Raw genomic sequence first — 23,910 nt, 5'->3', positions numbered from 1 at the left:
CTCGTATCGAACTAGTGCTTACACCCAATTAATCATCTGCTTAGAAATGCGGACCTGCACTCCGTCCTCCGCTCTACCCAACCAGATTCCTTCTCGCTCGTCATCTTCATCTCCCTTCTATACCCTCGTGCAATACCATCAAATGCCGCGCCGAGTGATCGCCTCCGGGCGCTCCTGTCTCGAATGCAGTCGTCGGAAAATCAAATGTGATCGGTCGCGGCCATGTGGGTATTGCGTCAAGGTCAAGATTACCTGTGCGTATCCATCGGGGCGACGGCGTTTGAGGAGTCCGGATGTCGGGGCTTCCGATGTCATTGGGAGGATTGAGCGGATTGAGGAGACGTTACGGGTGCTGGGGGAGGGTGTGGCGCAGATTAGGGACTTGTTGCAGGGTGTGTCCTTGCCTTTGTCTACTAGGCCTGAGATTCCTACCCCCGGGCAAGACTTCAATGAGGATGAGTTTCCTGGTTATGATCGTCCCAGTCCGGATTATGGATTGCAAGGGAGTGCACCGGAGGCATGCACTGCTACGTGTGGTAATGTGGATTCCTTCAAAGAACTTCGTCCATCACCCACCACGATATCCTTTCTCTGGCAGTGGTACCTGGACAGCGTTGATCCGGTATTCAAGATCTTCCACACTCCCTCCGTCCAGAAAGACGTGATGCATATGACTCGACACGGAACGAGCCCTGATCTAGCCACCGAATGTCTGCTTTTCGCCATCTACTACGCTGCCGTAATCAGCATGCCCTCCAACACCTGTCGAGACGAACTAGGCGAGGACAAACCCACTCTACTGCACCGGTACATCCCATATCCCTCCCTCGGTCACCCCACTAACCACCACCCAGATACCGCACCGGACTCGAAACCACCCTCACCAATCTTAACCTCACCACTACCTCCAATCTGACCGTCCTCCAAGCCGCCACCATCTTCCTCGTAACCCCCTCCCCTCCCCCCATCTCCCCCACCAAACCCTACCTAACAAAATAAACTACAGACAACAACCCGCTCCGACCCGCACGGCGCCCCCGTCCCCACCCTCCTCCCCATCCTCATCACCACCGCCCAACGCCTGAACCTCCACCACGACGGCACAACCCTCTCCCTATCCCCTTTCGACACCGAACTCCGTCGTCTCCTCTGGTGGCACCTGGTAACTCTCGACCTCCGCACCGCCAAAGACCACAACACGCATCCCTACATCCGACTCCAATCATTCACCACCCATCTACCCACCAATATCCCAGATACAGCCCTCCACCCGGCGATGACCACCCCCCCTACCCCTCTTCCCCCGGGCACCAGATCCCCGGTCCTGTTTACCATCCTCTACTTCAAAATAACCCGCCTATCTCACCGGATTCTATACCCCACCACCACAAGTCCAACAACAACATCCCAAAAACAAAGAGAAATAAGCACCTTCCGCGATGAACTGGAAAATACCTACCTCGTGCACATGGATCCATCTATTCCGTTGGATTTTGTAATAGCTGCTTCGATGAGACTGAGTCTGGTGATTCTGAGCCTTTCGCTTTATAAACCTATACCTGAACCAGTGAGAAGGTTAACTCGGGTAGGGAGGTATACGGATGTATGTGTGGATGTCCTCCGCAAAGCAATCAAGTTGAGGGAGTATCAACCGGGAAAGAGATGGGGATGGTTGTTGCAGAGGGATGTGGAGTGGGAGGCGTTGGCGTTGGTGTTGGTGGGGGGTTGTGTTAGTGGGTTTGGCGGGGAGGATGGGGAGGGGGATGAGATGTGGGGGGTTGTAGAGAAAGTGGCTGGGTATTGGAGGGGGGAGTTGGGGGGGAGGGAGAATCCGAGGTGGGTGCGTATTGAGGAGTTGATGGATCGGGCGGGGAGGGTTAGGGAGGGAGCGAGTACTGGGGATAAGGATGAGGATGGGGTTAGGGTTGGCTTGTCTTCAGAGAGTGGTCTGGTATCAGACAAAGTCACGGGTGAGGATTGTGAGCGTGATGGTGAAGACCTCCCTGGCAACGGGACAGCATGTGAGTGGAGTACGGCGGCGTTTGAGCATTACTTTCATGTGTTGCAGGCATGAGACTTTGATCATTGGTTTACTAGTATCTATTTATACATGAGTCGAGACCCTGATACAATGTTCCCATCTTACCATCACAGCAGATACCAGAGACCCCAAGAGAATTATCTAGAATTCTATCAAGATACACAAAGAGAGGAGAGAGTATAACTAAAATCAACAACAAAAATCTAACACAATCTATCCACGCTTAGAATCCTACGCAACCAACTCCCACCCCGCCCAACACACCCTCGCCACAAACACGACCCCCGAGCCCACCAACGCACAAACGCCCGCAAATACCAACGCGGCCCGATAATCCCCATACGAACTAATCATCGCCCCGGTGATCGGGGTGCCCGTCAAACTCGCCAAACTCAACACCCCCAACGCCATCCCCAGATACGAACCGATAACATTCGGTCGAGGAGCGGTCATGGCAATAGTCGCGGTGAACATACCGATGGTCGTACCGGAGAAGAACCCAAACAGGACAGCGAAGACGATCATCCCCGGCAGGGAAGTAATGGCGAGCCAGGAGAGGATCAAGATGCCGCAGATCGCGGAGGCACCGATGAGGGTATTGAAGCGGCCGATATGGTTGGCGAGGAGACCGCCGAGGAGACGCCCCAGCAGGGAACCGGCGTTGGAGATGGAGACGAGGTAGTTGGCGAGGTTGGTGTTGATGCCGATGGATTGGGCGTAGGAGGGGATGTAGAAGAAGGGGACGAAGAGGGCCCAGATGATGAGGAAGAGGCCGGCGATTTGGAAGGCGTAGGCGGGGTGGTGCCAGGCTTCGAGGCAGAAGGGGGATCCGGTTGTGCGCTTCGGGGCGGGGGAGGAGATGGCGAGACAGGCGATGAGGTTGAGGGTGAGCATGAGGAAGCCGAGGATGCGGACGGACCAGCCGAAGCCGAGGGGGGATTGGTGGAGCATGCGGTTCAGGGCGATGGGGAAGAGGATGCCGGCGAGGGAGGAGCCGGAGGAGGCGATGCCCATGGCGAGGGGGCGACGGTGGAAGAAGTATTGGTTGACGGCCGTGAGGGTGGGGGTGTAGATGAGGCCGTTGGTGAGGCCGCCGAGGATGCCTTGGGCGAGGAGGAATTGGTAGTATTGGGTGCAGAGGCTGGTGAGCATGACGGAGAGGATGAAGAGGAGGGAGCAGGGGATGAGGATGAGCTGTTGGTCAGTTTGATGTGAGAGCTGGAGGTGGAGGGCTGGAGGCATACTCGAGGGCCGTAGCGGTCCATGAGAGGGCCGGAGATGAGGCCGGCGGAGAACATGAAGAAGGCTTGGAGGGAGCCGATCCAGGCGATGTTGGAGTCGCTTTCATGGTGGAGAAAGGAGTTTTTGTAGTATGCCTCGTAGATTCTGATTTGGTTAGTGGTGTCTGAGAAATGGAGAAGAGACATACCCGAATGCGTTGATGTAGCCAAAGGTGTTGAACATGACGCACCAGCAGGCGAGAACGGCCATCCATGCTTTGAAGCCGCCCTCGGGGAAGGATGGGGGCTTGAGGGCATCTGAAGGGATGGCTGCGGTTTTTTCGGTGTCGGTGGACATGATGCTGATTCTGTAGTATGGACTCCATCTGGACTGGCCGTGAAGATATAGATGTCGGATCGATGTTGGCTTCCAGCTAGGGCTCGGAGTTTTCCGAATTGGGAGGAAACCCCATTTCCCGCGGTCGGGGCCGAGTCCCGTCCGAGCTTATTCGATGCTTGTATACCGATGATGCTTACATTATAGAGAGATTAGGGAATACTATTAGCGAAGGTATGCTGTGTTTGTGGTTCTGAATATGCTCCTAGCAGTACTCAGGAAACATAAATATTATTTCAAGAAGCGAACAGGCTGGCAACAGATCTAGTAGGAGTAACCTAGAGTTGCTCAGCGCTAGCGCGCTTCACAAACAACCTAGCTCGGAGAATAGTACCAGGAACTGACAGTTCTCGGAGCTGGATAATACCAGAGCATTTTCATTTGCTAACTTGATAGTAGACTGCAGATGCTTGCTTACGGTTCACTCTGTTCCTCTGAATGTAAATAGAAGCATGCAAACGTGGCCTGCAGATACGCGAAGCGGCCCGGGCGCGATGATCATGGTGAGAAATCATCGTGTTGTAACAGTTGCCAGTATCTGTCTATATCAGGAGCCTCATCCTGATCATTTCAGTGGGTGAATAATCACTATCGATACAGCGAAAGCAATAGGCGAGAGAAGAAAGGAGACAGAAGATGGCCAAATGGTGGGAGAACTGAATATCGACACTGTTGCCCCAAATAACACTATCCTAAGCTTTTTGGCCAAGTAAATCACGCTGCTGCATCTGCAGTAAGATACCGCTGATATCAGCCCAATCATCCCGCCGGTAAGCAGCCACCCGCATCTGTGATTCGCCCTCAACGCGGCCGCATCACGGGTCGAACAGCTCACTGTAAAGCTTGTGGCAGTGTAAGATGTAGGTCTCAGTCAGAAATAGATCTTGATCAAATGACGCTGACATGTACGCGGCTACCTTATAACTGATATTGTCGATATACTTCTCTTTTTAAAGATATAAATATGTCCATGCCTCATCCATCTCATCCGCAACCATCTCATCCACAACCATCTCATCCTCCTCAGCAGCACCACCACAATGTATCTCATTCTCATCACCCTAGCTACCATGCTCACCCCCGCCCTCACCACCAACTGCAGCACCAGCCCCTTCACCGTGATGTCCGTCCGCTCCGGCTCCCCCATCCAATACCTCTCCCTAACCGCCGCCTCAACCAACTTCTACCTCGGCGGCACGACCTCATCCGCCTGTCCATCCGACATCGCAGCCTACGATGCCTGTCCACCCGGCAACCAAACCGTAATCGACGGCAACAATTACCTTGTACCCCCCCTCCCCCCCCCTTCCCCCTCCCACCAACTAGATACACAGAGAGAAACAGACTAATAAACACAGGACTCCGCCTACGTCCAAGAAATCTACATTGACCCCACCGGCGCCGTCAAATTCGTCGAAGCCCACACAACTTACATGCCCAGTGGCGCATCCACCAGCACGTTCTGCTACACCCCTGGTACCGACTACGGATCCTGGACGTATACCGGCCTCGGAGCGACGGGGTTCATGGCGTGTCCGATTCCCGCGGATGATGAGGCGGAGGTGCCTGATGCGGGCCCGTATCAGGTGTTTGCGGCGATGGCGAATGCAACGGTGCCGACGGGGAATGTCTCGGATTGTTTGAGGTTTGAGGCGGTTGCGGTGGGTTGGAGTGGGACGGAGGGGAGTGTGGCGGCGTGGCAGTATGACTGAGTGCATGCCCGGGGGATGTAATGGGATAGGGATGGATTGGGTGGGGGGAGGTTAGATGTTTGATGCTAGTTGTGATTATGGATTCAGTTTAGTTGGTATATAGTAATTAATCTTGTTTAATAAGATTCGTCTGCTTACATAGCAACTGAAGTAACAGTAACCACTAGCCCTGAAGAGCTCTATCTACATAGATACACCTCCACAAAGAACCCCACACCCTACCAGAAGCAAACCAACCATCTAGCATTAAGAATAATTCAGTCATAGTTATTAATACCCACCGGTGACGCAACAGCCAACAAGTCAGATCTCCGCGGATATACATAGTGGAAAATCACCCCATACGGACCATGCCATCTCATCCCCACACCGTTAAACCGAGGCAAACCATTTCTGGGGTAATTATCTCTCTTGCCGGGATACCAGTCTACTTAAGATAAATTTAAATACTTATGTTAAGTTATGCAATTCCCCACAAACACATGGAAACATCCACCCAGATCCAGTACCGTAAGCACAACCATAACACTTAGTATTTTCCTTCACTTATTAAATATTTATCTACGATGTATGCAGTAGGCACATCCACATACTACTATGATAATATAATATAATATAATAAGAAAAGACAACTACCGAGCTCACCCCATGCTCAACTCAGATCCGCGTCGGGGGCGAAATCGAATTCCTCCCTTACCAACACCTACCCTAAAATCTTACTACGAGGAATAAGCATAGCAATGTAGTCAGCAATAATGGCACAATTATTATTGGATTTGATTTCTCTTCGAGAAAGAACGCAAAAAACAAAAAAAAAAAAGGTCTCGTGCTTATGTCCCCCTGGATAGCTAGATCCTGAGAAAAAATCTGCACCATGCAAAAACTAACCCGTTTAGTGCCAGCGAACTAATTAACTAATCCAGCTACCTAAGCAGCCACTACCTAACTAACTGGACATGGTAAATGCTAGCTACTAATCCCCCCGACGAAAAAGAAGAATAGTACTATGCAGGGATCATACCACAACCTACCTACCCTACCTAACTAACTAACCAACCCAACCTAAACTATTTTTTTCTAAGTATTCATAGTGTCGCAAACGACGTCATCATCGCCTGACAGTCTGAGCTAGTAGCTGTACCAACCAAGAACAATCCCAATTAATATATATGGATAAGAAATTAATCAATCCATGGATTCATACCCTCCTCTTCCATGGAAGTTTAGATTAACAATTAATATCAAGTCAATGTGGGATTCCGGGACAGGTGTGTGGGTGGTAGTGGGGTGGGGTGGTGGGACTGGGGCATTGGGGAATATTCCATTCCATCCATCCATTCAATAGTTTCAATACCATCCGCCGCCGTCATCGTATACGGTACTCCAGTAGGCTACAATAAAATGGGTACATAGGTGGGGTGGAATCTTCGAGGGTCCGTTCTGGTCTTTTCTGGCTCGTGTTTGGGTTCTTTGGGTAAATTTAAACGAGCACACGGGGTACTTTCACTTGTCAGTGTCAGTAGACTTGCGTTACCCATTACTGAGTGTTGTGCGATTGAGACATGCAGTTAGCAGAGAGGATGATTAAGCTAGATGATTAACTAACTATAGGATAGTTAGTTATTACATCGTATTATTGGCATCCGAATTAATTAGACTACTGCCTATCCGGGCATAGATCCTAATACCTCGGGTCAAAGGCTCCGTAAGCGAGATCACTGATTACTCTGTAATGTCAACCGAGATGTTAACCGAAATGTCAACTGTATGTCAACTATAGCAACAAGTCAAACCAATACTACGTATGCTGTATACTGTATACTGTATATAACCGAAACCCACTCCAGAAATCATAGCTCATGACCCAAACCCAACCCACCATCCGGAACACCATCCATGCAAATCCTCTATAAGAACTCCCGTTCAGACGAATACAACGACGACGTCGAGTCGCCCGGCCCCGGTAGTGGCACCTTGGTGGCATCGAATTCCCACGCCGCTTCGCGCGATTCCTTCCCGTTGCGCACCTGCATCGGCATCGTCCATTCTTTGAGACGACCTTCCAAGAAGCCTAGGTCGCGGTTCTTTTCCCACATGCGTCGGGAGACTTGGAAGGCTGCGTTGACGGTGCCGCGGCGGAGATCTTCGTAGGCTTTGAAGCTGACCGGGAGCGGGTCGTAGCGGTGTTTGGAGAGAATGCGGGAGAAGAGGATGGCGTCGTCGAGGGCGTAGGCGGCGGATTCATCGCGGGGAGGCATCTATTTTCTGTCAGTAATGACCCAATGTAATACAATAGGAGGTGGCTTACTGCATGCGCGGCATCACCTAATAGCAACACTCGGTTGCGATACCAGCGTCCGCCCGGCCGGACTTGCCACACCGGATACAACATCCAGTCGTCGGCCTTGGTGACCAGGTCGCGGATGGACGCCAGGCCCGATCGGCCAAAGCGATCCTGCATCTCGCGACACAGCGCATCTTTGATGGCCGCCGTCCGGCGCCAGTCCTGACCTGGTTCAATCTTGTAATGGGTGAGCAGTTCCTCGCGGAATTGCACGATAGCCGCCATGAAGATCTGAGTGTGGTCCCGATCGCAATAACTGGCCAGCAAGGAACCGTGACGGGAGATGTTCATGGAGGTGGAGCGGAAATGCATGGGGGTCTTGACTTCTTTGCTGTCAATCATGGTCTGGACGAATGAGATGCCCGTGTACTCGGACGGAGACTCGGGAGCGACCCATTGGGTGCGCACGTTGGAGTGGACCCCGTCACACCCCAGCACCAAGTCGCCCGTGGCAGTGGTGCCATCCTGGAACAACAGGGTTGCCTTGTCCTTGGTTTCCTTGCCGCGGACCAGCTTCTTGCCAAATACCACATTGACGTTCTTCGTGCGTTCCACCACCTTCAACATGGCCAGCGACAGGATGATCCGCATCACACGGCGACCCTTGTACCCGCCGAATCCGTTGCCATTCTGGTCGGTGAAATTAATCCCACCCAGGGATCGGCCAGACCGGCTGGAGAACAGCTCAATGGCATCCACATCGGTACCTGACTCCGGTCCCAACTTGTCCAGTTCAGCAAGGACCCCAAGGCGATCGAGATGCCGTTGAGCCACAGGGGTGAGGTTGATGGCACCGCCCGAGGTAGAAAGGATATCATGTCGTTCATAGACGGTAATCCGGAGATCAGGAACAAAGGGAGTCAATTCCTTGGAGAGAGCCAGCGCCACAGCAATGCCCGCAATGCCGGCGCCCACCACCAAGATATCGCGGGGTACCGATTCGGCTTCCAACGGAGGAGCCCGGTCCACGAAGTTCCAGAAGTTGACCCAGTCCTTCCCGGCGGAAGGCGGCGGGGTGGCCTCATATCCAACGTCCATCATGATTGCAACTGGGGAGGGAGGATTCAACCGATGCGACAGCGCGGAAGGACTTTATTCATGAGCGAGGATGGAGTATTGGGGAGGGGAGCGGCCATATAGGGAGTGCGTGTCGTGTGCGTAGCTACCCAAACCAGAGGGGAAGGACAAATCGCTTAAGTAAAACCGAAGATTTAGTCGAGAAAATCCTGCGGAGACGAAATTGAAGTGCTAGAGAGATCCAGGGGTTGATTAGGGGCCTTGCAGTTTGTATATAAACACCAATCAGGCGGGTGCAGCGGACAGGCAGACAGCCTGCTGGCCACCTGTTCGGCCGGAATGGAGACTGTTCGGAGGTCTGCCATGTCTGGATCGAAAAGTTGGCAGACAGTGCAAAAAGAATTTTTTTTTAAAAAAAAAAAAAAATCATCAAAGAAGAAACGAGATTTGTCTGCAGCCTCCCCACTGGGGAGAGACTAAGACGGCTTTGGCGACAGGCGAGCATGAACGGCGCCAAACCAGTGGTGGCGGCTCCACTTTGACTCCGAGGCCCCGGCCGATTCAGGTTGCCATAGGCCGGTGGAAAAGCTGTCACTACGGGGGATTGTGGACACTGCACAGTGGACCGTGGGCACTCTGAAATGGATCATTCCATCACAGCCGTTACGGTCCGGCTCGGCACTCCTGGAGCCCGTTAGTGATAGACCGGAGTGGCCAGGATTGACTGGATGAGAGGAAAGGAAGCAGATGCCGAGGTGCGACCGAGTAGGTGGTCCGTGTGGCTCCGATTGAGATGTTCATCTGTTGAGAGGGACTTTGCGACGGAAGGGTTCCATGCAGCATCCAGCAGGGGTGGTTTGGATTATTCAGGTGTTGTGTGACCAAGACACTAGCCACGACCGGGGTCAGCGTCTGCAGCTGGCAGTTGCAGTGCCAGCTGCAGACGAGGGATAATGATTCACTCGACGGGGTTGAGGCATCGTCACATGCTCGATGGATTCAAGCATAATTCCCACTTCAATCTACATCCTAATATCTATAGCACCGCACATATCCACTAAAGGAGGTCTGCAACTCACCTAGTACTACGGAGTACTGCCTACGGTAGTAAACTATCGAACTAATTCAGGAACGGTGCTGGTCCAAGTGTTCGGTCGCGATCCCGGCTCCGAAATGACCAGGACAACCGACTCCATTGCTGCTCCATGCCCAATCCCCTCCGCTATGAGGATAGGGGCATCGGCGCGAACTAAGGAGTCCTTGCTCCGCCCATCGACGGTACTTGTCCGTCCAACCAAATCCCCGTGGCTTCAGGGATCCCCACTCGGCGTGACGTACCTCACCAATAAATAATGTACGGAGTCCAGTACATTCTGGATATCCTTCGTAGATATTAACCAGACGTCATCAAACAATACTAACAATCAACCCTATCACGACTCCAAAGCAACGCACGGAGTATTCCGTATCTAAACTCAAAAACGGTTACATTCGACCTGTCAGATCTGAATTTTCTAGCGCCGTTTCCTACCCATGCACTCCCCGCCGAGAATAGCCATGTTCCTGACGATCGGTCCATCACCACCAGGGATCAACATGGTGACACAACGGCCACCCCCCAGTGTTTCTAATTCCAGGCCCCCTATCAATAGCATACGTCCGGAACTGCCCTCCTGGGGTGAAAGCTCCGGCCATGACGACTCCTCAGCCTTATGCGGAGTATACTCTCCTCGAATCATCGAGGAGGAGGAATGACAGCTTCAGCTCGTTCGGAGGAATTGCCGAAACGGCCGCCTCCACTGCTTCGTCACCCTCAATTTAGGTGGCTGGAGGTGTTTTCGTTAATCTGCCATCTGAATGATGGCAATCTTAATTATTCTGCGGAGTACAACAACAGTATATCTTCATACTGATACGATCGTAAACTCATCACCACACATACTATGTACATAAAATTGAGTAATCACGGACCCGGAACCGGAACCTTCATCCGCCACCGTGGACGGGAACCCCCTCCGACCGATCACCCCAACCAACCCAGCCCCAACCCCTGTCACTATCTAAGTATCTACAATATCTCCTCCGTACGGAGTTACTTCGTAACCCGTAACCCGTAACCCGCCACATACACTACCTCCTCACAAAGTTCAACCACCATACGGAGTAGTGATAGCACCACCATCCCCACCCAACACTCTCATCAAACTCTATCGCCCGATCGACAGGCCTAGCTTCATTCTGTTACATAGTAAATTTGCGGAACGACGGAACAGCGGAATCTGAATCCTTACTGTGTACCTAGTACTCCGTACGGCAGGATTATGTAGATCGACATAACTGCCGGCCGATGCCGGATTAGATTCGGGGTCGTCGGCTTAGTGAGCTTGTTATTGGCATGGATGATGCTGCTGATGATCATGGGTTGGGGGCTGGATTATGGGTTTGATGGGTATTACTATGCAGGATTGCCATCGGTATGATGTTTGTTGCGGGATATATATCCGCATATGACGCACATCATACATCTTCATAATTGGGAGATAGTAATAGGGGAGGAGGATAGTTCGATTGTCTATCTATTATCAAGGGTCTTATTTTTGGGTATTTCCGATAACGCCCCTGGGGTATCTTGATGGCATATGGCAAATAGATTAAATGTGATGTATCCCTGTGTCCCCGACAAAAAAAAGAAAGTCTATTTAGGCCAGTCTCGCAAAGGGGACCATTCCCTAGTCTAGACCGATAATTGAGGTGACGATATCGGTCAGTGCACGGGTAAACAGTGGGATTCATCTATCTCGGCGAGGGTGGCAAATCAGATACAATGGTCTAGAAGTCAAAGAACCCGCGCACGGATGATTATCTCGTATCAAACTCGCCAGATGATAACGTCCCCCATAACGGGTGACTCGTTCGATTATGTCAATGCACATCTAACTGCAAACAATCTAGACCCATCCGCTATATATCACACGGAGCTTCGTATATGCAAGAGAACTTTTGGATCCGTCCGTCAGCCAAGTGATCGCCAGGACCGAGTATACGGAGTATACGGAGTATTAGCTAGGCCGACGCCACGCGGTCGAAATGGACTTTGGAGTCGAGGTTAAAGAAAGTATTCACGCCGGAGAGCGCACAGACGGCCGCTGACTCGTTAGCATCGTCAAATCGCATCATCAGGCAGGGCACTAACCAATCACGCAGCTCATTTCATAGTATCCGACCTGCTCGGCAATGAAACCAGACATAATAGGCCCGATAAACGCACCCAACGTCCAGCCCATACTGGCCACCGAAAGGGCCCGCGAGTACCCCCCGTTTGGACCAAAGATCCCGGGATGCTTGGCCTCGACCTCGTCGATGGTAACTGCACATGTTAGATACTTCGAAACATTCTCCTTTTGTGCACATACCCGTAGCTTCAATCGTTCCAGCTCCGTTCAGCAGACAAGACACAGATCCCACCACAGTTACCCCAACAGCGTAAATAATCTTTCCTCGGTCGCCCTCATTTGCCCAGGGGAATCGCTCGTCTCCGGGCATACCAATGACCCACATAACAGGCGCAAGAAGCAAAAACCCGACCGTCGTAGGCCACCGGGTTCCCACCCGATCTTTCAACCACCCGCAGAGGGGACTCAGGAGGATGCCAGGGCCTTGCAAAGCAAAGAACATCATGCCGGCAGGAAAACTACCCCAGCTGAACACATCACGAACATGCAAAGGCAAAGTGGTGTCAAAGCTGGAGACCAGGACGGCAAACGAGAAGTAGCTGACCACCCCGCAAACGAAGCGACGATACCGCATGATGTACAGGTAGAACTTCAAGCCCGTCAATTCCCCCTCCACCACGCTGTGTGCATCGCTGTGTGCATCGCTGAGAAGTGGAGCGCTCTCGGTGTCGGATGCGACGCTCTCATTGCTGGGATAATCCGCATTTTTGGTCGGTTTCTCCAGCATGAGCAGTCGAAGGACGATGTCGACGACCAGAATCACAAAAGCACTAGACCACGCTGTCCAATACCCGCCCAATTCAAAGAGAATGCCGGCGACCATAGGGCCTCCTGAGGTACCTGCCGCTACGACCAGTGAAATTACTCCATAAGTCTTGCCCAGGTGTTCCGGTTGTACATTGTCCGCGATCGTCGCATATCCGACCACCCAAATGAACGAGCTGGCGACTGCTTGGATGAGGCGTCCGACAAAGAGAGTAAACGCTGCGCATGACGGTCAGTACGAGTCTAGGGAGAAAGGTATGTCAGCGTACTAGATGTCGCCAGAGCCAGGACGATCGAGCCAAACAATGCAGCCAACAGCGATCCGACGAGCAATATCCGCTTAGAAGACAGCCGATCGGCATAATGGCCAATAAATGGGCTGGTAACGAGAGCAGCGACCGCGGTTTCCGACAGTAGGGCAAAACTCATGCGCTGGGTGAGGGAGACATCTAATCCGAGGCGGCTTTCAAGGACGTAGGGGAGGATGGGGACGAGGAAGGCGTAAAGAAAGGTGTCTAGATAAGGAGGAAGAACTTGTTAGCGACCTGAAACAGGAGACAGAAACCAGAGGGTTACCAGTGAACAGGGCCATCGCCATGGCGCTGACGATGAAAAACGGCGAGGACCGCCATTGCTGGCCCCAGGTGCTTCCCTTGGAGTGAGCAAAGTTCATAATGGTGCTGTTGACCACAGGCCAGATGGGAGAAGGCAGAGGGAGACATGATCGCAGCGATAAGGATCAAAGAGCCCGCAGCCCTTAGCTGGGACCTAGACTCGGAGCCCGGCAGGCGACTCCGATGCCGATGCCGTGGTTAATAATCACAGCACTCCCCTATTTCAGAGGCGGGGAGGCCCAACTGTGGCCTGAGATTGCCCTGGGGGAGACATTATTGGCTGGTTGATCTCGCAAAGGATGAGCTGACGGCAGGGAGAGGATGTGGCTGGATGAATGCAGATTGGAGGTTGGTTGCTGGAGGGGAAGAGAGAAGGTGGGGAAGAAACTCCAAGTCAGGCAGCGAGGCAGCCAGGATCCCCGGCGGTGAGCCCGTCATCCCGCCATATTACGAAGTACTTCTTGTGCACTCATCTGCATCCTCATTGCATTGGTGATTAACTAATGAACGACTGAATATCAACTGGATTATCCAGCTGGCTCTGGACAGTATCCATAGCACTGAATCACTAGATCTTCACTAACAGCTGAGAGGCGTTCCGTGTTCTGCAGTACAAGTCAACGGCCACGGAATCAATCCATCCCAGTCATCCCATTTATCAAATCCCAGCAAGCCAAGCATAGGCTCATCTTGGTCCCAAAGGCTGACTGACTTGCTGGGCACTACAATCTTCTTGGCCAAGACGGTTTCCGGTTCGATGACGAGCCATCCGTTCCTCGACTCTTTGTATATGCCCGGCCACAATGCGCATTGAACGTGATCCCCAATATCCTCGGGAATCAGGGCATGCTGCATGGTCTCTGAGGTAAAGGGAGTACCAAAGGCGCTGCGAAAGAAGCGATAATGGCTTTCCTGGCGATCCAGACGACGCTTGAATTGGAGACACGCCCGAACCAGAGTGCGCAACTTGGTGCTTCCACTGGACGGATCAATCGAGAAGTATTGCGAAAAGTCCGCCTCCACCTGCGCTACCACCGCATTGACGATCCCGGGTTCATCCCCGAGCTCCTCCGCCGCGATGCTTGTGGCCTTGCGCCAGTGGTGGGCAACATGCCGGGGACCTGACCGTCAGCTTGCTCCTCTGGACCTAGCAAGACAAGGCTTACAGTAATTCTGCACCTTTTCCGCAATGGCCTGGAAGACTTCTTCACAGGGTAATCCTGATAGAAACCGACCAAAGACATGCTCATAAAACGTCCCGCTGACAGCGGAGGAGATGAAAGCACGTAGTTCGTGCTGTCCGTTTGGAACAAAGGCTGCCCCATGGACCTCGAGGTCCCATTTGAGCTTCTCCAGGAGATGTGGATCACGGAAACAAGAGTTGATCCAGCCATTCAACCGCTGCTGCAGACGATTCATCTCTCGTGTGGCATCCTCGTCACTGAGGGTGGCCGGCTGAAACTTCAATAATTGTATTTCCCGCGTGAGTGATCTGATTTGGGCTCGATACTGAGCCACTTCGGAAGCATTGGACAATTCCACTTCCTGCAAGCGTTGAAGATGGCGTCGAGCCTGCTCCTCGGCGAAGAGCGGGGCCATGGCAGCTTTCTCTAGCCCCCTATAGAGTTCTGGGTTGTTCTGCGCACAACACTTAGAGCACGACTAGATTCAGAGGTGGTTGACTCACGTGCAGGAGGTTATCAACATGCGTTCTTTCGTCCGGCGGGAAAATATCCCTCCTAGCCAGGCCGTCCATGATGCAACTGTACGATTCGATGAGAGGCGGGAATAAAGTGTTAAAAATTTGATTCATTGTGAGTCTGCCATCACGACATGGTGAGGGGTTGGATTCCTGCCGAACGATTCTGACGAAATGAGTCCGGCTGTCGCACTCGTCATTGTGACCATAATGAGGGGATAGTCGGAATGACTGCACCGTTCTCCTGACTTAAAACCCATGCTTCTCCTCTGTGTCTTCTCCCTCATCCCTCAACCTTTCATTATTTCTATACTCCCCATAGTGTCCACACTTGGTTCAGCTTTGTTGCCATGGAAAATCCTCGTATCGTGATAGGACTCGACTTCGGCACCACCTATAGCGGGTAAGCACTTCCCCCAGTCAGAGATCCAAACTGATCTGGCAGGGTCGCCTGGGCGCTGAGTGACTGCCCTGACAAGTCTGAAGTGATTACCTCATGGCCGGGAAGCGGTAACAGTCAGTTTCTTCCATTCTTAGTCTGGCATCTGGTTAACCCGGCCGTAGGAACGGTCCCCAAAGTGCCCAGCACCATGCTATTCAAGTGCGGGGGACGGTTTCAGTGGGGCTATCAGACCAGCTTCTTTGGGGACCATATCCGAGGGGTGAAGATCCTCCTCGACGGGTCCCAGGACCGAAAATACGTGGCGGCTCTGGAATCTGCCGGATTCATTAAACGGAACCGGAAAACGGCCATCGACTTGGCTGGTCAGTATCTGGAGCAGTTGGTGTTGCATACTGAAACCATTCTCCAACGGCGATTTGGTACCGCTGTACAAGGCATGGAGATGCGTTATGTGCTGACCGTGCCGGCCGTCTGGTCGGACAAGGCCAAGGACGCAACCTTGAAGGCCGCTCTGAAAGCGGGTATCTCCCCTCAAAATGTCTCTTTGGTGTCCGAGCCCGAGGCGGCAGCCTTACACTGTATGGGTGTCATCCAACCCAATTCGATCCAGGCGAGTGAATTGCAGAGTGATGGTGCTTGCTCTAATATTGGCCAGGATGGCGATGTAGTCGTAGTGTGTGATGCGGGTGGCGGTACTGTGGTTGGTGTCCTGGCAATCACTGTTGTGCCATGACTGACCTGGCAGGATCTCATCTCGTATTGTGTGAAATCGGTCTCGCCACTGCGTCTGGAAGAAGCAGTCGAGGGCACAGGTATGCATCTCCTGACCCTGTGGAAGCCGGCTAATCGAGTTAGGTGGCATCTGTGGATCCATGATGCTGGATGTTGGATTCACCAATTTCCTCAAGAGCTTGCTGGGCAGGAAAATCCCCGACAAGGCTCGCGAAATTGCGTTGCGATTTTGGCAGGACAATATCAAGCCCAACTTTGCGAACGACCCGGACTTTCTGGAGGAGATCCACTTTGTGCCTCTTCCGGGGGTGAAAGATTGTTCAAAGATTGGCTTACAAGATGGGTTTCTCCAAATGGATGGGTGTGCCAACCCGATACGCATGTGGGGCCGAGCTGACCATCGTGAATAGAACTCAGATCAAGGCCATCTTTGATCCGATCGTCGGGGAGGTCCAAACCCTGGTTTGCGACCAGGTTACCAAAGCCCGAGCCTCGGGCACGTCGGTCAAGGTGCGTACGGCAGCGGTACCTTGCTTCAACTGACCGAGGCAGGCGATCCTTTTGGTCGGAGGATTCGGGTCATCGGAATATCTCTACCAGTGCATCCAGAAAGCCCACGATCCTATAATTGTGATGCAGCCGCCCAACTCGTAAGTGTCTGTTGTGATGTCTGCGATGTTCTCGGGCTAAATCCAGTAGCTGGTCTGCAGTGATGCTGTGAGTGCAGGTGGCCAGAATAGCGCATCGGACTAACAGGCCTAGTGGCGCGGTTCGACATGGCATTGAGGACAACCAAGTCGGAAAGCGCATTGCGAGGCGCCACTATGGGATTCTGTATCGCAGCTGTTGCCCCGAATATCTGGTGAGATACCCCGTCGCTGCACGTACGTGGTGCACGTTCAAGGAGAAGTGGTATGTTCACAATCTGATGCGGTGGTATATCCAAAAGGTAAGTCCAGGCCCGTGGATGGTTCTGCTTTATGACTTATGGCCGTAGGGCGAGGAACTTTTGGAAAACCAGCCCATCCGAATGACTTTTGAGCGGGTTCTGCCATATGGTAGAGAGCCGATTTTCTACGACCGGCTTTATCTTTGCGGCAACTATGAAGCCCCGGAGCGTCTCAACGATGGTAAGTAGATTCATACATATGGCAGTGCAATGCTGATTCCGCGCAGAGACCGTCTGGGTGTGTGAAATGAAGAGCGACCTGCGCGGGATCCCAACGAGTCTCTTTCTGCAACGGATTAATTCCAAGGGGGAGCAATATTACAGTATTCAACACGACTTGATCATGACGCCACTGTCGGGTACGATTAAGTTCGAGCTGGAGTTCAACGGAGCGTCGTATGGGCAGGTTGAGACCACATACTAGCATCATACCTTCTTTCTTGTCCTTACTGTGTATGCGTGATTGCTTGGTTATGATTGATTTGGTAGCCATGAATCAAATTTACTTGGCTATCTGCCAGTAATTAGGTTGCTCAGATCAGGAAAGGCCGTATGCAGCATACACTCATTATCACAAGTGTTGGATCGAATCCAGATTTAGCATCAGTAACCGCCAAGTACAAATCAGCAATGAACATCCCATTATCCAGCCTAAATCCAACCACCGCCAAAGACAGCAGCAACTCAGCAAACGGATAAACACATGCATGACCACCCGTGCAGATCTTCCGCGAATAGCATCGACCGGGTTGCTGAGATTACCCGCCCTCCGCATTCGGATAAATGCAGAGGTGAACGTCATTGCACCGAATCTGTTTAAAAGGGGTCGATGTCAGTAATGCCCCTCCAGAAATCTACCTCCTAACCTGACGCATCATCATGCGGGCATTCTATTCCCTCCTCGCCCTCTTAGGGCTAGACGCGGTCCTCACCCTCGCCAGTCAAGCATGGGGGCCGAGTAAATTCACCACCTTAGTCACCTTCGGCGATAGTTACACGGACGATACGCGAATCAGCTACTTTTATAATCATAATGGCTCTGCACCGCCTGTCGGATGGGTCGAACCAATCGTACCCCCCCCTCCCTTCTAACCCTATCCCCTCCCCCTTCTAACCCTACCCCATCACCCACCAACCCTCCTCCACCCTCACCCTACAATCATACCAAAACAAGACTAACAGAACCAGACCAACTCCTCCTCCTCCGGCGGCTACATCTGGGGCCACTACGTGCACCAATACGCCTCCCTCACCCACCGCTATAACTACGCCGTCAGCGGCGCCTCCTGCTCGAACCAGATCACCCCCCGGAGCACCTCCTTCGGCCTGTACCCCTCGGTCCTCGAATACCAAGTCCCGGCCTTCACCGCCGACGCCCACTACACCCTCCCCATCACCGGTGAAAACTTCCTCTCCCTGCCCCCCGACGAAACCATCTACGCCATCTGGATCGGAACCAACGATCTCGGCAACTACGCCTTCCTCACCGATTCCCAAGTCAGGGGTAAGACGATCCCGGATTACGTAGATTGCGTCTATGATTCCCTCGATGGGATCTACGCCACGGGCAATGTGAAATACTTTGTGATTATGAATGTCGTGCCATTGCAGTTTGCGCCGTTGTATGCCACCCCGGAGAATGGCGGGATCGGGAAGAATAATTATTGGCCGGATAAGGGGGGCAATTTTACGGAGATTAGTTATCGGATGGGGGAGCAGGTTAGTTTGGTGAATGCGTTGTTTGAGTTTCGAACGGCGGTGGAGTGGAGGGTGAAGGGGAGGTATCCGGGGGTGGGGGTGGCGGTTATGGATGTTCATGGGTTGGTTTTGTTGGGGTTGGGGAAGTACGGCTAATGGGTTATGTGTGGCAGGTCTCGGATATCTATCACCATCCCAGTGGGTATTTGAATGGGTCCGCGCCGGCAAATGTCACCGGGTATGAACATCATTGTAATGTGGCAGGGACGGAGTGTCAGACGTTGCCGAGTCCGGATTCGTTTCTCTGGTATGATCAGTTGCATCCGTCGGAGCGGACGGATCAGATTATTGCGGAGGAGTTTGTCAAGGTGGTCAGGGGGGAGAGTCGGTGGGCGACGTATTGGTGATACTGCCAGGTTGTGGGTAGCTACCAGGGTGTTGTTGGGGGAGATATTAGAGTGAGATGGATGGGATATGATTATGATCTATGTGAATCGTGCACTGTATCGAGGATACAGTAGTCCACACTATACATTCGCCGCATTAAGAGACAGCCAACACGGCAACCGCCCAAGCCGGCAGCTCGACCGTGAAGCTTCCACTCCCCGACACACTCAACGTCGTAGTGGTAATCGACACATCATGCGGGTAATTGCTCACCGACTCCCCACCAGTCAGCAACTGGAAGTCACCCGAGGTCGTGCCCTCAATGTTCACCGTCACATTCTGCGAGGTAGCCCCGTAGTTCGCCAGCTTGACGTAGTACGTACCCGCGTCCGACACCGACGCAACCCAAAACAGCGGGTCAAAGTCGCCGGTTGCGTTGACAGGGAGGATAGTGGAGCCGCGGTTCGTGGAGAACATCTTCTGCACGTAGTACGATGTAGACCCCGTGATGGAATCGGGGCTCGAGTCAAGACCAAAAAGGTCGGGCTAAGGCAATCAGTATACATGCAAGCGAAGTCTGGTAGGATGCACTCACCGACCACTCGGCCATATCAAAGTGCTCCAACAAGGGAGCAAAACTGGCCATCTTGACAATGTCGCTGTTGCGTTCCATGCCAATCATGTAGACCGCTTCACTGCAGGACCCTTGCATGTAGGACCAGTAGGTGGTGCTGCCGTCGTTGCCGGTCGTGCTGGCATATTCACCCACCAGGATGGGCCAGTCGCGCGACCAATTGTCCCATTCGTCGAAAAGCTCGACAAATTCGTCGGGGGTGAGGTAGTGGTGGATGTCGGTGATGACGCCGTCGGGGATGGTGGATGGGAGGCAGGAAGTGTCAGTGGTGGAGGCCACGATGGTGATATTGGGATACGCGGCATGGACGGCATCGTAAATCTGGGTGAATCGGTCTGCGTAGGTGCCGCAGCCGCTGTTGAGGTTGTCTTCGTTGCCCACTTCGATGTGTTGCACATTCCATGGTTCGGTGCGCCCGTTCTTGGCACGTAGGGCGCCGTAGGTGGTGTCTGTCGAGCCGAGGACGTACTACGAGTGTTAAGAGAAGATAAGATAAGTTAGGAGAGTCCTACCTCGAGCTCGTTCAGAATGTCGTCCACATAAGGATCCAAGTCTGATCCAGAGACAATACCGCCACCCAGGCTCAGACCGGCCCACACAGCAAGAACAGGAACCAAGTTCATGTCCTCGCACCACTGGAGGTACTCATCGAGACCTGTCTGAGTTAGCGCTCATTCAGATGGCTTTCAAGGGTAGCTCACCAAGGGCGTCGGTATTCGGATAACTCCAATCACCTGCAATCGTCAGCGAGCGCTTCGTTGAGAGAAATGCTCATACCCTCTCGTCCGGGACGATCAATCACAGGACCGATCGTCTCATTCCACTTCCAGCGATCGCTTGGACTGGCGCCTTCCCTGAGACAGAGTCAGTATCAAGAACGGAAAATTGGATCACGGCAACCTACAGGTTGTTGCCTCCCGGGAACCGGAGAAAGGACGCCTTGACCTCGGCCAGGAAACTGGCAACATCATTACGAAGGCCGTTGGACCTAGACGAGTTAGCCTGCTCTTCATATGATGACCAACTGACTCACCGCGAGTTGTAGGTAGGAGGGAACAGCTGCACCAAGCCAAAGTTCAAAGAACTCCCCGCCACCTTGGAAGCATCAAACCGCAGCTGCCACACATTGTTTGCATCGGCCGAGACGGACGAGGTGAACGAAGTCTCATAGTAGGTAAAGTTGGAGGTGGTACTCGCCACCGTGATGTTATGATCTGCGTAGACGATTCCGCTGGAATTGCCCACCAGGCGGAGGTTCACCGTGCCCGAGTAGTCGCCTTTCACGTAGAAGTAGTTGTCATACGTAGTCTCCAGAACTGGAACCCCATCGTACCCCTCATTCGCAAAACCAACGTATCCAGTGGTCCCCGATGGAACAGAAACCTTGAGCGAAGAGGTGATGGCGCTGCTGAGCGGCTCAGACGTATCTTGGGATATGGTGACATCTCCAACCGCGCTGTACGCCGTGAGACCAGGATCGTCACCCTGGAAGCCGTTGTTGCGAAGCACCTGGCCGTGGATACCGCCGTCACCTGTCGGGGTCACTTATCTTTCCCTACCCTACAGTGGTATATGTCTTACCTGAATTGTTGATGTCCTGGACGAATGAGTCAATGCATGGAAGAATCAGATGGGTCTTACCTCGAACATGATCCCATAGAGGAGGGAACTGGACGAATTGCCGCCAGTTTTGGACACGGTCAGCTCAATGGCCGATGCCTGACCGGCCAGCCATGTCACGGCCAAGTAGGATAAGACGGACGAAATCATGCTGGTGGATGAGCCAGTCAAAGAGATACAGCTTGCTTATGGTTCATTGCTTCTGGGAGATCCTCTATTTATACATCTGCCATTCAGGCATTGAGCGGCATCATGCCAAAACTAAGCCTGTTCCTCAATACTCAGACTCCGGATTGGGCGCACGTGGGCCCATTGATGCAGAATGACCACATCCTCCCTGCAAGGGCTGAGAACCCACAGGAGAATTACTCTGTTGGGGCTAGAGTCAGGAACACAACGCACTTGACCCTCGGCTAGGGGATCGCTTCAACAATGGCGGATGACATGGATGACAGCCGGGGATTATGCAAAAAACAGCGGTTGCATGGCGGAGGAATTGCGGGGGCTGATGAGGGGTTCGGAGCTGCGGGGGAACAGCGGCCCTTGGCGGAAATATTCGGACCACCCAGGTCCGATGAGGGATAATGCCCAGCTTCAGTTCGAAGACTGAAGATTATATCCCAGTCAGGACACATTCCTGAGTCATGACTGTCGTACGTGGACTCCAATGATAATATGCAATGGTGGATCGCTGACTCCAGACCAAGCCTCGTATTCGGGCCGCCGCAGGAACGAAGCGCACAACGCCTGTCAGGAACAGCATCAGTGTAGGTTCGATCCTGGCATATATTTGTGATTCGCCACCAGATGCTTGCACCTGAAGGAATACATTGGTCTGGGCAGGTGAGACATCGAAAAACCGACATTTGTCTCCACTGTTCTAAGAATCAAGGAGACAGCAGTTCATCCTTTGGGCAAGATATAGCATTACATGCCTTTCTGGTTAGCAATCAGGGTTTGATGGGTGATGCCCGATTGTTTACATTATGAACCAGCTTTGTGAGCATACAAAAGAGCAGCAAGATTTATAATCTTATAAGTTCCGGGCTAAAATCAGGTCGAAGCTCAGTGCCATCAGTTTCCTCGTTTGCATATAATTTGTAGTATATCTGGCTCACCTTTACCGCCTGACTCTTCTCAGATCTCCCATGTTTATTCTCCCCTTACGTACGCCATATAGGAGCGATGCTAATGTCTGATATCAATAAAACAGGAGAACAACTACCATACCGATCCTACACATCAGTTCTTCACCAGCTTTGAATCCAATCCAGCTTCACCGACAAAGGTCCTGCAGAGAGGCTCAATATGAACGTAGAACTCAAGTAGAAATCATATAGACGCTTGTTAGTATTGAAGTCTTCTTATGCGACGAGAAGCAATCAAGGTCCGATCATTGAGGCCATGTACTACGATGTGGACTCCCTGACTCGGGGCAAAAGGCCCGACCCACCTGCAGCAATGTGGGCCACCATCTACCGACGAGAGAAAAAAGACCCAAAAAATGCTCACACTCGGATTCGAACCGAGGATCTCATGATTACTAGTCATGCGCTTTACCAACTAAGCCATGCGAGCGATTGCTGAGCTCGATCAAATAATTCTGCTTTGTATGCCAAGAGTTGAGTACAGGATAAGGCCCGGGATGTGACTTGAGGTGTTTGTGGCGGGCTTCTGTATAGGTGGGGGAAGGATAGATGAGTAATGTTTTTAAGACCCGGATTATATACATCTGAGCATTTCGGGTGTGCAAAGGGGGCGAAATAGTGCGATTATCATAGTGTTATAGTACAACTGTCTTGTTCGATATAGTGATGACGGCATCTAACCCATCCATTGACATATTGCGTGATGAGCCCCAACACGATGACATATTTATCTGACGATCACTCTGGCGTAGAAACCGTCTGACAAACAACGACCAAATTTCTCCTAGTTGTGACTTTGACTATCGTTGGTCAGTCATGCGATTCGAATCTAGCGAACTGAGGCATAAGTGGAATTATATATAGTATATCAAAGCAGTCCAAGATATATCTAGTCACACTCATTTCCTAACCCACAGTACTTCGATATAAGCTTCAGATAAACATGATAAGGTATCTTCAAGGACTGCCCCCCCAGTTTTCTATGCTAAACGATTCAACAGTCCCAAGCCAGCTTCCACCACCCTCATGGAAGTGAATACCCTGTCCAGCCACATCTCAAGGCCCGGCCCGGCCCGACCGATATAAATCAGATATGATGCTTGAAACCAATGAAAAACATCCCCTGGTTGGAAAGTCTAAGGAATCGCGAAAATCCACTATTGGCAGTCATCCAATGGGAACTGGTCTAATTGACACGTAGGACGCGTTGGAATTCACTACCTCTCCATGCCTATTCTACATCTTTCTTAGAATATGTGGCTGGCTCCTAAGCTAGCCTCCTATTAGTCTCTACGTA

The 23,910-nt window shown here is 52.2% G+C and overlaps 9 protein-coding genes and 1 non-coding gene across 10 annotated transcripts; 4 read left to right on the top strand and 6 right to left on the bottom strand.

Moving 5' to 3' along the window:
- Positions 1-142: 142 nt before the first annotated feature.
- BO80DRAFT_464358 (transcription factor domain-containing protein) lies at positions 143-2,074 on the top strand (the record flags this gene model as incomplete). The annotated part of the gene is made up of 3 exons (XM_025722649.1): positions 143-807; positions 855-945; positions 1,007-2,074. 3 exons carry the CDS (start codon positions 143-145, stop codon positions 2,072-2,074), a joined length of 1,824 nt encoding a protein of 607 aa, XP_025575754.1.
- A 198-nt stretch (positions 2,075-2,272) lies between these two features.
- BO80DRAFT_493226 (MCT family MFS transporter) lies at positions 2,273-3,849 on the bottom strand (the record flags this gene model as incomplete). Its single annotated transcript, XM_025723806.1, has 3 exons — positions 3,471-3,849; positions 3,286-3,427; positions 2,273-3,235 (listed from the first exon to the last, which is right to left on the bottom strand). The coding sequence occupies exons 1-3, from the start codon at positions 3,617-3,619 to the stop codon at positions 2,273-2,275; spliced, it is 1,254 nt and encodes a 417-aa protein (XP_025575753.1). The 5' UTR covers positions 3,620-3,849.
- An 879-nt stretch (positions 3,850-4,728) lies between these two features.
- Positions 4,729-5,467, top strand: BO80DRAFT_405796 (uncharacterized protein; the record flags this gene model as incomplete). Its single annotated transcript, XM_025717734.1, has 2 exons — positions 4,729-4,944; positions 5,017-5,467. The coding sequence occupies 2 exons, from the start codon at positions 4,729-4,731 to the stop codon at positions 5,368-5,370; spliced, it is 570 nt and encodes a 189-aa protein (XP_025575752.1). The 3' UTR covers positions 5,371-5,467.
- A 1,652-nt stretch (positions 5,468-7,119) lies between these two features.
- On the bottom strand, positions 7,120-9,109 carry BO80DRAFT_405794 (FAD-dependent oxidoreductase). The gene is made up of 2 exons (XM_025717733.1): positions 7,679-9,109; positions 7,120-7,628 (listed from the first exon to the last, which is right to left on the bottom strand). The coding sequence occupies exons 1-2, from the start codon at positions 8,753-8,755 to the stop codon at positions 7,278-7,280; spliced, it is 1,428 nt and encodes a 475-aa protein (XP_025575751.1). The 5' UTR covers positions 8,756-9,109; the 3' UTR covers positions 7,120-7,277.
- A 2,201-nt stretch (positions 9,110-11,310) lies between these two features.
- Positions 11,311-13,683, bottom strand: BO80DRAFT_424641 (MFS transporter). Its single transcript, XM_025719328.1, has 5 exons — positions 13,306-13,683; positions 12,999-13,244; positions 12,145-12,948; positions 11,925-12,098; positions 11,311-11,877 (listed from the first exon to the last, which is right to left on the bottom strand). The coding sequence occupies exons 1-5, from the start codon at positions 13,400-13,402 to the stop codon at positions 11,795-11,797; spliced, it is 1,404 nt and encodes a 467-aa protein (XP_025575750.1). The 5' UTR covers positions 13,403-13,683; the 3' UTR covers positions 11,311-11,794.
- A 239-nt stretch (positions 13,684-13,922) lies between these two features.
- On the bottom strand, positions 13,923-14,981 carry BO80DRAFT_354362 (uncharacterized protein; the record flags this gene model as incomplete). The annotated part of the gene is made up of 2 exons (XM_025715697.1): positions 13,923-14,464; positions 14,555-14,981. Coding segments are annotated over 2 exons (969 nt in total), but the record flags the coding sequence as incomplete, so codon positions are not given.
- A 411-nt stretch (positions 14,982-15,392) lies between these two features.
- Positions 15,393-17,550, top strand: BO80DRAFT_454807 (Hsp70 family protein; the record flags this gene model as incomplete). Its single annotated transcript, XM_025722084.1, has 11 exons — positions 15,393-15,445; positions 15,488-15,558; positions 15,607-16,055; positions 16,101-16,145; positions 16,191-16,257; positions 16,301-16,538; positions 16,588-16,687; positions 16,730-16,827; positions 16,934-17,126; positions 17,175-17,307; positions 17,354-17,550. 11 exons carry the CDS (start codon positions 15,393-15,395, stop codon positions 17,548-17,550), a joined length of 1,644 nt encoding a protein of 547 aa, XP_025575748.1.
- A 455-nt stretch (positions 17,551-18,005) lies between these two features.
- Positions 18,006-19,231, top strand: BO80DRAFT_464351 (SGNH/GDSL hydrolase family protein; the record flags this gene model as incomplete). Its single annotated transcript, XM_025722648.1, has 3 exons — positions 18,006-18,197; positions 18,315-18,938; positions 18,998-19,231. The coding sequence occupies 3 exons, from the start codon at positions 18,006-18,008 to the stop codon at positions 19,229-19,231; spliced, it is 1,050 nt and encodes a 349-aa protein (XP_025575747.1).
- Positions 19,232-19,353: 122 nt separating this feature from the next.
- On the bottom strand, positions 19,354-21,638 carry BO80DRAFT_405778 (glycoside hydrolase). Its single transcript, XM_025717732.1, has 9 exons — positions 21,487-21,638; positions 21,427-21,442; positions 20,879-21,377; positions 20,750-20,833; positions 20,623-20,699; positions 20,547-20,579; positions 20,358-20,500; positions 19,807-20,313; positions 19,354-19,757 (listed from the first exon to the last, which is right to left on the bottom strand). The coding sequence occupies exons 1-9, from the start codon at positions 21,613-21,615 to the stop codon at positions 19,368-19,370; spliced, it is 1,878 nt and encodes a 625-aa protein (XP_025575746.1). The 5' UTR covers positions 21,616-21,638; the 3' UTR covers positions 19,354-19,367.
- Positions 21,639-22,970: 1,332 nt separating this feature from the next.
- On the bottom strand, positions 22,971-23,043 carry BO80DRAFT_t140. Its single transcript has one exon. It is a non-coding gene; the product is annotated as a tRNA-Thr (tRNA).
- Positions 23,044-23,910: the final 867 nt, after the last annotated feature.

Source organism: Aspergillus ibericus (assembly GCF_003184845.1).
Source record: "Aspergillus ibericus CBS 121593 unplaced genomic scaffold BO80scaffold_17, whole genome shotgun sequence".
In the NCBI taxonomy this organism is placed as follows: Eukaryota; Fungi; Ascomycota; class Eurotiomycetes; order Eurotiales; family Aspergillaceae; genus Aspergillus; species Aspergillus ibericus.
The sequence above is the reverse complement of the archived record's forward strand: the minus strand, read 5'-3'. Positions and strand labels throughout refer to the sequence as shown.

Excerpts from the sequence above, each read along its gene's own strand:
- BO80DRAFT_405794 (XM_025717733.1), bottom strand. The coding sequence starts at position 8,755 with ATGATGGACGTTGGATATGAGGCCACCCCGCCGCCTTCCGCCGGGAAG. Across the intron at positions 7,629-7,678 it reads TAGGTGATGCCGCGCATGCA|ATGCCTCCCCGCGATGAATC; the intron begins GTAAGCCACCTC and ends GACAGAAAATAG.
- BO80DRAFT_424641 (XM_025719328.1), bottom strand. The coding sequence starts at position 13,402 with ATGAACTTTGCTCACTCCAAGGGAAGCACCTGGGGCCAGCAATGGCGG. Across the intron at positions 12,949-12,998 it reads CCTGGCTCTGGCGACATCTA|CGTTTACTCTCTTTGTCGGA; the intron begins GTACGCTGACAT and ends CGTCATGCGCAG. Across the intron at positions 12,099-12,144 it reads TGGAACGATTGAAGCTACGG|TTACCATCGACGAGGTCGAG; the intron begins GTATGTGCACAA and ends TAACATGTGCAG.
- BO80DRAFT_405778 (XM_025717732.1), bottom strand. The coding sequence starts at position 21,615 with ATGATTTCGTCCGTCTTATCCTACTTGGCCGTGACATGGCTGGCCGGT. Across the intron at positions 20,314-20,357 it reads ACATTCTGAACGAGCTCGAG|TACGTCCTCGGCTCGACAGA; the intron begins GTAGGACTCTCC and ends TAACACTCGTAG. Across the intron at positions 19,758-19,806 it reads TTGATATGGCCGAGTGGTCG|CCCGACCTTTTTGGTCTTGA; the intron begins GTGAGTGCATCC and ends TGATTGCCTTAG.